The sequence below is a fragment of the Garra rufa genome, chromosome 7, assembly GCF_049309525.1.
Source record: "Garra rufa chromosome 7, GarRuf1.0, whole genome shotgun sequence".
Classification (NCBI taxonomy): domain Eukaryota; kingdom Metazoa; phylum Chordata; class Actinopteri; order Cypriniformes; family Cyprinidae; genus Garra; species Garra rufa.
Genome location: NC_133367.1, coordinates 50,546,094 through 50,561,431, shown reverse-complemented (window position 1 = coordinate 50,561,431; position 15,338 = coordinate 50,546,094). Strand labels below are relative to the sequence as shown.

The 15,338-nt window shown below is 36.1% G+C and overlaps 1 protein-coding gene across 1 annotated transcript in view; it reads left to right on the top strand.

The window, feature by feature from the left end:
- The first annotated feature begins 797 nt into the window (after positions 1 to 797).
- Positions 798 to 15,338, top strand: part of LOC141338229 (adhesion G protein-coupled receptor E3-like) — a 34,775-nt gene continuing 20,234 nt past the window's right edge. Inside the window, exons 1-2 of the mRNA XM_073843774.1 lie at positions 798 to 1,038; positions 5,540 to 5,923. Coding sequence (XP_073699875.1) covers positions 798 to 1,038; positions 5,540 to 5,923 — 625 coding nt within the window. The remainder of the gene's footprint in view (positions 1,039 to 5,539; positions 5,924 to 15,338) is intronic.

Sequence of the window (15,338 nt, the reverse complement as noted above, 5' to 3'; positions counted from 1 at the left end):
TATTTAATTATGCTATTTGAGTTGAAGCCTGGTTGAGTAGAAGCCTGGTCCTTCGGGACTCCGAAGTAGCTCCGGGGCACGTCGTTCAACAGGCCAGGCAACGATGGTACTCCTGTGCTGTGATCCCAGCAGATCGATCCCACTGTATGGTAGTAGGCCGCAAGACTAGCCATGCTAATCCTATTAATAGGCTTCTTTTCTATTTTCCCTGCCTCACATGCCCCTCATAATTCAAAGCACATATCCCATCCAGCAAAAGTAGTGCGTGAAGAGTTCCGCAAAAATAAACGTAACACTGAGACACCAAAAACACCATTAACAAACAAAAACACTGCAGCAGAAGCCTTCTCCGAGTCACCTGTAAAATCAAGAAAAGCCCCTTGGTCCTGAACCACCACTGCAGGGGTCTTATGTACAGCAGGTCAAAAGGTATTATGTTGGACACAGCTGCTATCAGACCCAACCGTTTCAGGAACTGTTTGTCAGTGAGTTACCGGCCTAATTTTGACTTTCTTAACTGTGGTGAGGATTGACTCGATATGAGCAGGAGACAGACGTGCCTGCATTGTGGTTGAATCCCACACCACACCCAGAAAAGTGGTTTTCTGTGATGGAAAAAGGACACTTTTCTTGCCGTTTAGTAACAACCTTTCATGTGGGCGAGTACAACATCTCAATGTTGAACCGCCACCTGCTCTGGTTGAGCTAATGTCAACTAAACGTTGATATAACCCAGTTTGGTCTACTAGGTCTACTAAGGGAATCATGCTCTCAAGATTGACCTCTGGTGTACTGAAATGGATGACCGTCAGGGAACAGCCAATCTAGCTGCTCTAGAGACCTCCTTAGAAGTGACAAGCCTAGCATTGCTACATTCCCGGGCGGATGCTACGAGATGTGCTCGCTTGAGACTGCTGTGCCATGAAGCACCAGAGGTGGCAGGGTTAACAGATATCCTGAGGGCACTGATACCATATGATGAGTTTTACACAGCTCTTCCCCAGAAGGGCCTGCCCTCAGAAGTCCTGGACCACAGGCGTCAGGATTCTCTTTACACATGATGGCCTCTTAGGTCTGGGAGAAGTGTTTCAGTACCTGAAACATGGCCAGCATCTCCAGGTTGTAGATGTGCCACCTGAGATGGCCACATGAGATGACCGCTTCCCAACCGGTGAGGGAGGCATCCGTCGTTAGCATTACTCGACGACAAGGATTTCACAACACCAGGCCTTGAGGTAGTAACCAAGGCTTCCTCCATATGTCTAGCAGTGTTGTTTTCGTCAACGATGACGAAATCATTTCATTGACGCAACTTTTTTCCATGACGATAACGAGACGATGACGAGATAAAAATGGCTCGTTGATGACTAAAACATGACGAGACATGTATGAGTTTTCGTTGATGAGACGAGAATAGACGAAAATGTTAGTGGGTGGTCCGTCAGACGTTTAAAATGCATGACATTTCTGCTTATTGTGCATGCCAATTAAAACCGGAAAATATCTGCCGCTATGGCAAGCCGTTTTAGCATTCCATCCTTGTTTGTATTTTATGTTTGTTTTAAATAGGGCCGGGACTCGATTAAAAAATTTAATCTAATTAATTAGAGGCTTTGTAATTAATGAATCGAAATTAATCGCATTTTAATCGCATATAAATATTTGACCTGAGAACAGTGAGAATTAAGATTTTTACATGGATTTTTAGTATACCATTGAATAATGACCGAATACATAAGCTTAAGCAACAAAATATTGTTTATTTTTGTTCAACCAAGTCCAACAGACCAGTGCAATATTGCCATTAAGTGTAGCAAGAGGCACGTTCTTTAACGAGTCTTTCATTCCGAAAACTCTGTTCTTGTGTTTGCTTAATTATGCATTTAAACGTTAATGACCAAACCTATCATTATAAAAGTTGCTGCACATGGAATATAACGCCGATAACATTTAAAAAATAGTTTTTATCAGGTTACACACTGATTATTTATCACTCAAACCCCTTTCTCTACCTGTCCGTTGGTCGCGTATATCCTCCATGTTTGTAGTTTTTTAACACTTTTTATGCGTGTTTGTAGTTCTAATCGAATCCTCGTTCACGGCGCAGTGTGTTGCGGGCAATATTAGCAGTTAAGAGTGTGAATTGATCGTTAAGTAGTAGACCATCCGGGAATCTTTGGAATACTTTTTAAACATACTACGATTTGGGACATACAATACTATTAAGGACGGACGCATCTTGTCTGAACGCTAGTTTGTGCTCCAGTATAATCGGTCCGCCGAATCTCATCCAGTGAGAAACGTTCCGCGGTGCAAAACTTAGTGCGATTAAAATGCGTTAAAAAAATTTAACGCGTTATTTTTGTGTAATTAATTAATCTAAATTAACGCGTTAAAGTCCCGGCCCTAGTTTTAAAACATTCCTTCATTGTTGTAATTATTGGTGAAAATAGTCGATCCAGAAGCTCACATTGTATTTAACTATAGATCTGTTATTTTCAGAACTTAAGTGACACTACCCAACAACAAAATACTTACTGACCTACATTAATTTGTTAAAAGACTACTTTTTCCCCCTTTTTTGACTAAAACTAGACTAAAACCTTTTTGACTTTTCATCGACTAAAATTGGACTAAAACTATCACATATAGAAGTGACTAAAATTTGACTAAAACTAATAACCATTTTAGTCCAAAAGACTAAGACTAAGACTAAATCTAAGATGGTTGTCAAAAACAACACTGATGTCTAGGAGCATAAGCAGGTCTCATGTACAGCAGGCCAAAAGGTATTCCTTTGGACGCGGCTGCCATCAGACCCAACAGTTTTTGAAACACTTTTACGGCGAGTGACTGGACTACGTTTTGCGTTTTTTTCTACGGCTTATGTTCTCTTAACTGCCTTGAGGATTGACTCGAACATGGCACCGGGGCACACTCTGGGTTGGCGTAACCCCAGAATCCCTATGGAGGTTTCTGAGAGGTGCAAGGAAGATAAAACCTCCTAGACTGCACCTCATTCCCTCTTGGGATCTCTCTGTGGTCCTGCTAGGTCTTCGGAGAGCTCCCTTTAAGCCGCTTGGTTCAGTCGAGCTGAAATATATGTCGCTTAAGACCTTGATTGCTGACAGAGCTCTCTTCCATCATGAGGGTGGGGGACCTGCAAGCATTATCACAAAAATTTTTTTTGGACTTAAATGCAGTTTAAATGTATGGAAGCCTGTTTCCGCCACTGAATAAAAACTGAAAAAGGTAACTGCGACTTTTTATCTCACAATTCTGACAGTTTTTTTTTTTTTTTCTTGCAATTGCGAGTTTACATCTCCCAATTTAGACTTGTCTTAAAATTGCATCATATAAACTCACAATTTTGATTTTTCAATTCTTAGAACTTTGAGATATAAATGCACAATTGCAAATTATAAGTCCAGTTCCGATATGTTTACAGGATTGCTAGTTCATTTCAAACAATTTTGACTTAATAACTCACAATTGCGAGTTTATATCATACAATTTATCATACAATTTATATCATACAATTTCACTTATCAGAACTGTACGTTTATATTTCGCAGTGCTGACTTTATAACTCACAATTGTGAAAATTCACATAAAAAAAGTAAATATTAGCAGTTTATTTGTAAGTTTGCGGTGAAATAATTGCATTTTTATTTAATACTCCCTTTTATTTTAAAACATAATACTACTACCACACTTTATTATCTAGTTTATTATTTTATATAAAAAGTCCAATTATATTATTACCATATTTATGTTATATTTAATGGGTCACACTATGGTGTAGTGTGAGGACCCAACCAAATCTCTAGGTACTCTTATGAGAACCAGGCTAAAAAACTTATGTGCACACCTGGCAATAACCTTTTTTTATTATTATTATTATTCAGTAGCGGAAACAGCTTCCATAGAAATGCAGTTTGTATTGTCAGTTAAAAATGACAGCATTATCTAAAAAAAAAATCTTAAAAGACTGTTTAATTTTTTGTATTTGGTCAGTTGTCTGCTGTTACAGATATTGTACCCTTTGCAATGTGAATTCGTTTGTATTCATTAACATCTTTTTTTTTTTTTTTTTTTAGATGTCTTGGTCTGTATAACTGTCAGCGAGTCAGCTGGTAATGTATTGTGCTGTGGTGTTTTACCTATACATGATCAGATCTGTACTTTGGTGTGTTGTGATTTTGTGCATTTGGACCTGTATTGGAATTTATAACTGAACACAGCAAAATTCCCGGTGTTAATTTAACACTCCCAGTGTTATTTGTGGACTCATATATACACTGGCTTCAGTGTTGAAGTTGACACTGAAGCAGTGTTGAAGTTAATGAGATAATTAGGTGATTAACGAAGTGATGATTGATCATTATTGAAGACACCTGCTGTTAATAAGCAGAATCCCCAAAGGACAAAACCAGCATTTTTAAGCAACCATTATAGCGGTCAATGTTTGCATTAGTTAGGCTCTTGACCTGTAAATCTTCAATATTAGGTCTTGTTTAACTACAATTACTCAGTTTTAACAGCCAGACAAGCCAAGAGCAAAAGTCATCAGGTGGCATTGACTGTGCTTGACATAATCATCATATAGTGACTTGAGTATTTGACATAGGATTTCCTTACAGACTACAAGAAACTGTGAACAATAGAGCAATCAGTTTTGGCATAATCAGACAGATGACATAAAAGTAGTTTAGTTTAATTTAGACACACAGACATGAAGAATCAGCGTGAGAACCACAACAACGGTGACCATCAAAAAGCGTGTTGTAGCCAATCAGAACTCATCCATGACTCCCATCATGCATTGCAGCATGAATAAATTATGAGAGTTCAGAGTTGATCTGTTTATCTGAATATGCCGTTTGTCACCATTGTTGAGATTCATGGGCTGGTTCTTGATGTCTATGTGTGCCGACGTGAAACACCTCTCTAAAACAGATTGTAAAAAATTTTTTTCCAAAAAGTATATGAAGTGCTGGAACTTCTGTGGATTGTCAAGGCTAAAAAAAAAAAAACCTCACAGATTAGTCACGGTGATTCATGTCAAACAATGAATATGTTAAAACAGAATCATCACCTGATGACATGAGTTTATGCCTAGCTGCTTTAAATCAAATACAGCAACAAACAAGACCTAGTTTTAAAGATTTACGGGTCAAGAGCCCAACTAATGCAAACATTGACCGCTATAATGGTTGCTTAAAAATGTTGGTTTTCTCCTTTGGGGATTCTGCTTATTAACATCAGGTGTCTTCAATAATGATCAATCATCACTTCGTTAATCACCTAATTATCTCATTAACTTTAACACTGCTTCAGTGTTAACTTTAACACCGAAGCCAGTGTATATATGAGTCCACAATTAACACTGGGAGTGTTAAATTAACACCGGGGATTTTGCTGTGAAGAATTCATTTTCTGAATTAAACTGTATGAGAATGACTGCTAGAAAAGTTCATTTGTACTGTATAACACAAGTTTTTTGTCTAATGCTAAAAATTAAATATTTTAAATACAGCGGAGCCCTCTGTTGACCCCTGCTACAGCTACACTGTACTGGACAATCCATGGAGAGACACCAATAATACAAATGATCCAGTCAAAAGGTGTGATCAGTATGTCACCTGGAGCGGCTGGTATCGTCTCTTCATTAACAACATGAACGCTCATATCCCAGACACCTGTGTTGCATACGGTCACTGTGGCACTGATCTCCCACTGTGGATTCGTGGTGGACACCCAACAGTACAGGATGGAGTCGTCACTCGAGATGTCTGCGGTAACAATGCCGTATACTGCTGCTATTTCGGGTCTTTTCCCATTAAAGTCAAAGCCTGTCCAGGCAATTATTATGTCTATGAGCTAATTGGTTCAACTTTGTGCCATTCAGGATACTGTGCAGGTGAATGAATTCACATGAACTCTATACACATTCATGATATTTGTGTCTCTTTTCATTAATCACTATTTATTTAAACTTTCAGTTGTTAGCAGCGTTAACACCAGCTCTACAGCCGTCACATCAGCGACCATCTCAACTGGTAATGTGACACACTGTGTCTCTGTTGGCTTATTGATTTACGAGCAGATTTGAACTATAGGACAGATATGTGAGGAAATGTGCTTGTCTATTCAAGTCTGGCTTTATACAATAGAGATGCAGCTTACACAATAGTGGCGTTAATTCAGCTCTGTTCAGATTTTATTCATGTGACATTTTTCAGATTTTTGAGTGCTAAAATGACTGAATTTAGGATGATCTGTGCAATTTTTCTATCACTTTTTTTTTTTTACTATGTAACCTAGTAATGTATTCAGAAAGTGAGAGCGAATTGTCTTTTCTGTCTAATATTCATGTGAAAATCAAGGGTGAATCTCAAATTTCATTTTGAATGGCCACAGCAGAGTTCAATTAGTTAACATTAATCCCACCAAACTCAACAGAAACAGAAATGCATTCATGAAGATCCATGTAATGAGGGTGCAGGCCCAAAGAGCCACCTTTTCTGCTTGTGAGAGAAAATCCTTCAAGGTCTCATATTGTCAAAATCGAAATTTCCTGGATTTTTTCATGATAACTGAGGTCTACACTCAAAAAAAAAAAAACAATGGGTTAAAATAACCCAAATTGGGTTATTTTGGTAACCCAACGCTGGGTCAAATATGGACAAACCCAGCGTTGGGTTATTTTAACCCAACTTGTTGGGTTAAATCTTTGACCCAACACGTTGGGTTGTTTTATTTACCTAGACTATTGACAAAAAAAAAAAAAAAAAAGAAATACTACGTTGCTGGTTGAAAACAAACCTGAAATATTTAATAATAAAGAAAATAAAGAATAATCAAAGAGAATTACTTAAGACAACAAAAAAAGAGACAAAATGAATTTATAAAAGGCTATTTTAATGCAATATAAAAATACAATTTGCATTAATAAATGTTAAAATATACACTCTAAAAAATGTTGGGTTGTTTTTTAACCCAACTGCTGGATTAAGTTGGTCATTTAGTTGGGTTGTTTTGCTCAGTGTTGGGTTGTTTTTGTGTAACCCAACATTGGGTTACTGATTTTATCCAATCAAGTGACAGTTAAGAGAGTAAGCCACTCCCCATACTCTATGAGCCAAGCGCTACCTTCGCGGCCATTTTGAATCACCTCAGGAATCACCTCAGGAACAACCGTCCTCCAGCGACAACAGAAAATGTATGTTTGTGGGTTTTTAATGTGTGAAACTAATACTGTACACCAGGGTTCCTCAAATCTTAAACCGGGAGGTCCAATGCGCTACAGAGTTTAGCTCCAACCCTGATCAAACCAACACAGCAAAATCCCCAGTGTTAATTTAACACTCTGAGTGTGGACACATATAGACACTGAAGCAGTGTTGAAGTTAACGAGATAATTAGGTGATTAACGAAGTGATGATTGATCATTATTGAAGACACCTGATGTTAATAAGCAGAATCACCGAAGGGGAAAACCAAAATTTTTAAGCAACCATTATAGTGGTCAGTGTTTGCATTAGTTGGGCTCTTGACCCATAAATCTTTAATATTAGGGCTTGTTTGGCTGCAATTACTGAGTTATAACAGTATTAGTTTCATACATTAAAAACCCACAAACACCTTTTCTGTCTGAAGGACGGTTGTTCCTGAGGTGATTCAAAATGGCCGCGAAGGTAGTGCTTGGCTCGTTGAGTAGGGGGAGTGGCTTACTCTCTTAACTGTCACTTGATTGGATAAAATCAGTAACCCAAGGTTGGGTTACACAAAAACAACCCAACACTGAACAAAACAACCCAACTAAATGACCCAACAGGCTTAACCCAGCAGTTGGGTTAAAAAAACAACCCAACATTTTTTAGAGTGTAGGGGCTATGTAACTACAGTTTCAAAACAGTCAATCCACAGTAAACTGCACAGAGCCTGCTTAAAGTAGCTGATCATTTTCACGAGCCGCTGTGACTTCCGTAAAAATGTGACGTCCGATCTACTCAGTCACCGCCTTCAGTCACCACCCCGAGCACCAACCACCGTCCCACCCTCCTTTTGTGAATTCCCAGACAACATCGCGTCCATAACATTGCTAAGCAATAACAACACAAAAACAAAAATGGAGAAAACCCTGTTCAGTCTATAGATGTCGAAACTACATCATTGCACAGGCTTCTGAACAACATTAATATAAGAGACCAGAGGCACGTCAACTTCAGCCTCTTTCACACAACAATTCTGGAAAATACAGGGATAATGTGTCCCACGATTTGTTCCGGAATTGTTTAATTTGGTTCATTCACAGTTGTTTTCCGGAATCTGTGCGTGCTTTACACACAACCCATAAAGACATGTGACATTTGGATGTGAGGTGTAATGCAACGCGTACATTTCACTAAACTGAAACTAACCTGATGAACAATCTGTGCTTCTGCACTGATAGTGCGGAGCGGCCTGATCGCTGCTTCATTCCACTTTGCACATATTTTCCGTCGTGAAGAGTCGCAGGGTAACGTGCATCATCACTACAACACTGCCTTTATGGCATTTGGTTCTGGCTTTTGTTCACACAGCGCTCTTTCCCGTAATTTTCCAGAATCAGCGCGCATTGTGAAAGGGGCTTTACTAAAGCAACAGTTACGTAGCTTACTGCATTCGGTGTTTGAAGAAGAAAGAAACATTAATGATCATTCTGAAATATCCTGTTGAGTATCACCAAACCACAGCAGGCTAGGCTCTGGGCTAGGCTACTGCATACATGACTGTAGTTAACTGTGGTTGGCCTGGCTGTGCGTCACTCAGAAAACAACAGGCCAATCAGAAGAGAGGCTCATAAATATAAATTAGACGGGCCAAAATCGACCTGTTCTTGACAGACGTCCTAAAAAAAGGAGCTGTAAAAATATATTGAGATGGATTTTGGCACTTATACCGCAAATATATATTCTTAAGGACATCAACAACTAAAATAAACCTCCAGAAATGTGTACAATATGGGACCTTTAATGAAATGCTGCATGTTGCTTTACGTTAAGTCAGTAACTGTGTAGCTGCTGATGCTGTTAACTCAGAAAAGTTTCAGTTAAATTTGTGTTTTGAGTTTTAATTAGTTGAGTTTTAGATGCACAAAGTCAAGCGGTATTTAGTTTGTCAAGAAGCTGTTGTTAGAGTTGGGGTAATCAGACTCGTACTCGGACTCAAGTCGGGTCTTGAGTACAGTTTTTAGCAGACTTCCCAGCAGGCACAGGACGTCAACATGACGTCAGATTGACGTTGTACCCCAACCTCTATGACGTCTATCAGACGTTGCATTTTGGTTGGAAATGAAAATCGGGTTGACGTCAGAACCCAACGTCAGGCCGACGTCAATGTCCAACGTTGGCTCGACGTTGGATTTTGATCACTTTTCCATGCACAGAGGTGTAAAATCCAGGTTCCATGAGTAAAAGTCCTCTCCAGTGTTTTGTTCCAATCACCTGGATTTTCTAATTATCACAGAATTTCAACCAGCAGGACAGAGATTGGACCAAGTCATTCCTCAAGCAAGTCTGAAGTAAAATCTTAAGCCCCTAAACAGTTAAAGTTAATGAGATAACTGAATGATGATTGTGTTAGTGATGAACACCTGCTGTTAACAAGCAGCATCATTGAAGAAAAGAGAAACACAAGAACTACAACTGACTTGAATCAACTGAACAAAACATTTCATCTCTCAAAATCTGATTAAACATCTCCACAAACAGCTTCACAAGCTTCACTCATTACTAACCAGACTGACTTTATTTCATGTCTGCAGAATCTCTTATTGAGAATTATAAGAGGTTTAGATGTTGATGTTTTATTGGTCAAGAAAAAAAAAAAAAAATCTCACCATAATTGTGGTCAAGGGTTGCTTTAGTTTGTCTCTTGATTCTTGGAGTAACTTAGTTATTTCACGAGTGAAGTAATTTCCATGCTGTTTTTCAGCAAACATTTGTGTGTTGAATTGAAAGCTTGCAACAGCAGATGCTTTCACACTTTCCCCATCTAACTAATCTAGATGAGCATCTTGAAGCGGTCTCTCTCTTTGATTTATTGAGTAACATGTAGCTATTGTAGAACTGAAATAAAAAAAACCATATTAAACAAATGTCACTGTAATGCTTAAGTATAGGGAAAAAAAACAATGCATCAGCTCAGGCTTTAAGACATGAAAACTTATCATACGCTCCTCAACAGTGGTGACAATAATTATTCATACTGCAGTGCATGATGGGAGTGTTTACTATGCTGTTACCCAATATGCATTGCAGCATGAAGCGTTTTGTTGATTGTCACCATTGTTGAGATTCATGTGCTGGTTCTTGATCTGTGTGTGTATCTAAGTGGTACAGATGTTAAAAAAATGTTTATGGGTTATACAGGTTTTAAAATCGCTATAACTGTTAGAAGAACATTAGAGGTGGATAACCTGCGGTAGTTTAGCAGATTTGATAGTGCAAAACCTTAACATAAGAAGAAAAGAAAGTTATTTTGTGTGTGTTCAAATAAGCTCTTGAATATTACCTATTCATATAGAAACAGCTGTTAGCTGCTTGTTGTACAGCTCTGATCTCACTGCATTATAACACGAAATGCATTGTAACAGAGAGATAGCTAGCGCAATAGTCAAGGACACAACTAAAGCAAATACTGACCTCCACAATGGTCACATCATTTTAACCAATAAAACATCAACATCTGATCCTCTATAATAACAACAGGTGTTCATCACTAATGCACAATCATCATTCAGTTAACTCAATAACTTTAATTCTTTGAGGACTTTTGCCTTGAGACTCAAAATAAATGACTTGGTCCAATCTCTGTCCTCCTGGCTGAAAAACTGTGCTAATTAGCAAATCCAGGTGATTGGAACTAAATACTGGGGAGGACTTTTACTCACCGAACCTGGATTTTACACCTCTGACAATGCAACCTAAAAACAACCAAATATCAACGTCTAATGATGTTACAGCTTGACGTTGTGTGGACGTTACCATGTTACTATAGACGTTACTATGACGTCTATCAGACATTGGGTTTTGGTTGCCATACCTGATGAATAAATGTCAGTATTTGATGTCAATATGACGTTGGTTTAAGATGTTGGCTCGAAGTTGGATTTTGGTCACTTTCCAACACAACCTAAAATCAACCAAACATCAACATCATTTGACGTCGTTATTGGACGTCAAATAACGTTGTCTTAAGACGTTGGTTAGACATTGAATTTTGGTCACCTGACGTCACAACCTAAATCTAACCTAATATTAACGTCATATGACGTCGTGTGCCTGCTGGGTTGTCACGGACTCAAATGTATTTTAGTCAGCGTGCGAATGTGGAGTTCTCTTTCGCTTTAGGTTCTGAATGTTATTGTTTTCAGTAAGCTTGAAAATATTTTATTACATTAGTTTATTAGTTTTTGCTGTTATATTAAAATTTTTATTTTTTTTAACATGGTGGCAGATTCTAGCTTCAACGGCCCATCATCAATTATTCCTTACATAATGTAATTTATTGTAATTAACTATAAACAGTGGTGCAGGTACACGGCATACCCACTTCTTTATCAGTTGGCTTTACGTAAACCCACATATAGCCTAGACTGGTTTTAGCTTCTTTTTTTTTTTTTTTTTTTTTTAAGCAGGGCCCTGACTATACATGTATTAAAATATAAAGCAGGTGTTTGCTGTAACTTATGGAAAGTACATGTATACATAAATCAAGACAGCCATACCTTCTGTTACATGACTGTAAGTTTGCTAAGTGGAGCAGGACACTAATTATGAGATGGTGTGCAGAGATGGGCAGTATTTTTAAATACACAAAAATACTAAATACAAAAATCCAGGATTAAATTTAGTTAAACACAAAATAAATTTGACTTTTTCCAAAGGTATTTTATAAATACAAAATACAAAATAGTATTTCAAATACATCTGCCCATCCCTGCAAGAAATACACAGTCTAATAATGAGGTAAGAAGTGCCTTATGTATTTTGAAAATACAAAAATACCAAGATTAAATGTATTTAAATGCAAAATACATTAGATTTTTTTTCTCAAAAGTATTTAAAAACAAAATAGTATTTTGTATTTTAAAATTTGAAATACTACCCATCCCTGATGGTGTGAAACCAAAAATAAAAACGGCAAGATGCAATAGAGGTTTGTTTTTGTTACATTTAAATTGACATTGCGTTTTTCTAATTGTACAAGTTAAAATAAGGTTAAAAAACTGATAAACAGTAGTGTTTCATTGGACTTGACTCGGAATCGGCCCTTTGGGACTCAGACTTGAGAGCACTGTAATTTTTTATAATAAGATTATCTATGCTTTTTAATTCAACACACATTTATTTATTGAATCATGTATTTTGCAGTGTATCCTTCTGTTGACCCCTGCTACAGCTACACTGTGCTGGATGATCCATGGAGAGCCACTAATATATATGTTTCAGGCAGTAATTGTGACCTGTCAGTCACCTGGAGCGGCTGGTATCGTCTCTTCATTAACAATGTGAACGCTAAGATCCCAGACAAGTGTGTTGCTCAGTATAGCTGTAACACTGATATCCCACTGTGGATTCGTGGTGGACACCCAACAGTACAGGATGGAGTCGTCACTCGAGATATCTGTGGTCACCATTACATTTACTGCTGTTATTACGGGTCTTACCCCATTAAAGTCAAAGCCTGTCCAGGCAATTATTATGTCTATGAGCTACTTAGACCAGCTGTGAATTGTTCAGCATACTGTGCAGGTAAAATAATCACATGAGCTCTTTGTATTATTTGTGTTATTGCTGATTAATTAATATTCATCAGTCATTGTTTTTTTCAGTTGTTACTAACATCAGCAGCGCTGTTACAACAGCGAGACAACCAGAGACAAGCACAGCTGGTAATGTAGTCTGATGTTCAAGTTCTTATTAGTTTAGAAATTTCAGTAAAAAATAAAATGTTTGTTCATATACTCATGTATGGAAGCCTTGAACCACAATGTGGAAAAAAACATTCTCAGATCCAGAATTTTCTAGATCTTTCTCTGTACAAAAAACATTTCTCTGTGTTTTAAAAAACCTTTTTTTTTTTTACTTCTCAAAACATTTTGACTTTATTTTTGTAGGTCTAACATTTCAACTTTATTCCCAAAATATTTCAACTTTATTCTTCAAAAACATCTTGACTTTATTTTTGAAACATTTCACCTTTATTCCTGAAACATTTTGACTTTATTCTTGTGTTATTTGGACTTTATTCTCGTAATATTTTGACTTTATTCTAGTAATATTTTGACTTTATTCTCGTAATATTTTTACTTTATTCTCGTAATATTTCGACTTTATTCTCGTAATATTTCGACTTTATTCTCATAATATTTAGACTTTATTGTCGTAGTATTAAGACTTTAATCTCATAACATTTCAACTTTATTCATGTTATATGTTAACTTTATTCTCGTATTATGTGGACTTTATTCTCAAAAATATTTTGACTTTATTCTTGTAATATTTGGACTTTATTGTCGAAACATTTCGACTTTATTTGATTTTATTCTCAAAATAAATATTTCGACTTTATTTGATTTTATTCTCAAAATAAACATTTTGACTATATATTCTCAAAATATTGCAACTTTATTCTTGAAATGTTTTGACTTCATTCTAGTATTATTTTGACTTTATTCTCATAACATTTCAACTTTATTCTTGTTGTATTTTGACTTTATTCTCAAAATATTTTTACTTTATTCTTGTAATATTTCAACTTTATTATTGTAATATTTTGCCTTTATTCTTTTTTTATTGTTTTTTTGTGTGTGTGTGGAATCTACCAAAAATACCACAATATCAGTAATTTGCACATTTTTCTTTCTTTTTTTTTTACAATGACTAAGGATAAACAAGAACATTCAAAAACCCTCAGTTTTTGACTTTATTCTTGTAATATTTTGACTTTATTCTTGTAATATTTTGACTTTATTGTTGAAACATTTCGACTTTATTTGATTTTATTCTCGAAATAAATATTAAAGCTTTTTTTCTTCAAATATTTTTACTTTATTTGATTTTATTCTCAAAATAAATATTTTGACTATATATTCTCAAAATATTGCAACTTTATTCTTGAAATGTTTTGACTTCATTCTAGTATTATTTTGACTTTATTCTCATAACATTTCAACTTTATTCTTGTTGTATTTTGACTTTATTCTCAAAATATTTTTACTTTATTCTTGTAATATTTCAACTTTATTATTGTAATATTTTGCCTTTATTCTTTTTTTATTGTTTTTTTGTGTGTGTGTGGAATCTACCAAAAATACCACAATATCAGTAATTTGCACATTTTTCTTTCTTTTTTTTTACAATGACTAAGGATAAACAAGAACATTCAAAAACCCTCAGTTTTTGACTTTATTCTTGTAATATTTTGACTTTATTCTTGTAATATTTTGACTTTATTGTTGAAACATTTCGACTTTATTTGATTTTATTCTCGAAATAAATATTAAAGCTTTTTTTCTTCAAATATTTTTACTTTATTTGATTTTATTCTCAAAATAAATATTTCGACTTTATTCTTGTAATATTTCAACTTTATTCTCGTAATATTTCAACTTTATTCTCGTAATATTTCAACTTTATTCTTGTATTATTTGGACTTTATTCACAAAAAATTTAAACTTTATTCTCCTAATATTTCAACTTTATTATATAACGACTGTTGCAAGTCTCCCAAGTCATAATTCCCAAGTCATCAAAGAGTTCAATTTAATGAGATAATTTACTAATTAAATGATGATTGAGCATTAGTGATGAACACCTGTTGTTAAAGGGGTCATCAGATGCCCATTTTCCACAAGTTGATATGATTTTTAGGGTCTTAATGAGTAGTCTATAACATACTTTGGTTAAAATTTCTCAGTGGTAGTTTTACCTTGTCAAAATCAGCCCTTTTTAGAGTGAGCTATTCGGTTGCTTGTTCCTTTAAATGTTTTTGAGATCTGCTCGCCCTGCCCCTCTCTGCCGTGGGATTATGAGCTGTAATGTTTACTTTAGCCTTGTTTAGCCACGGAACTTGCTAACAAGCACATTATTAAGAAAGGCCATTTGCAAAGATGCATAAAAAACCCTTATACTCACTTCTGCTGTGGGTGAAGCTGTATCAGGAATGATTTACATGAAAAATAGATGCATATGTAGATCGGGATCTGCACTCCTTTCAAAAACAAAAGTAACGTTAATCCTCTGCATCTTCAGCAGCTCAGATGTCGGGAGTAAATGACGACTGCT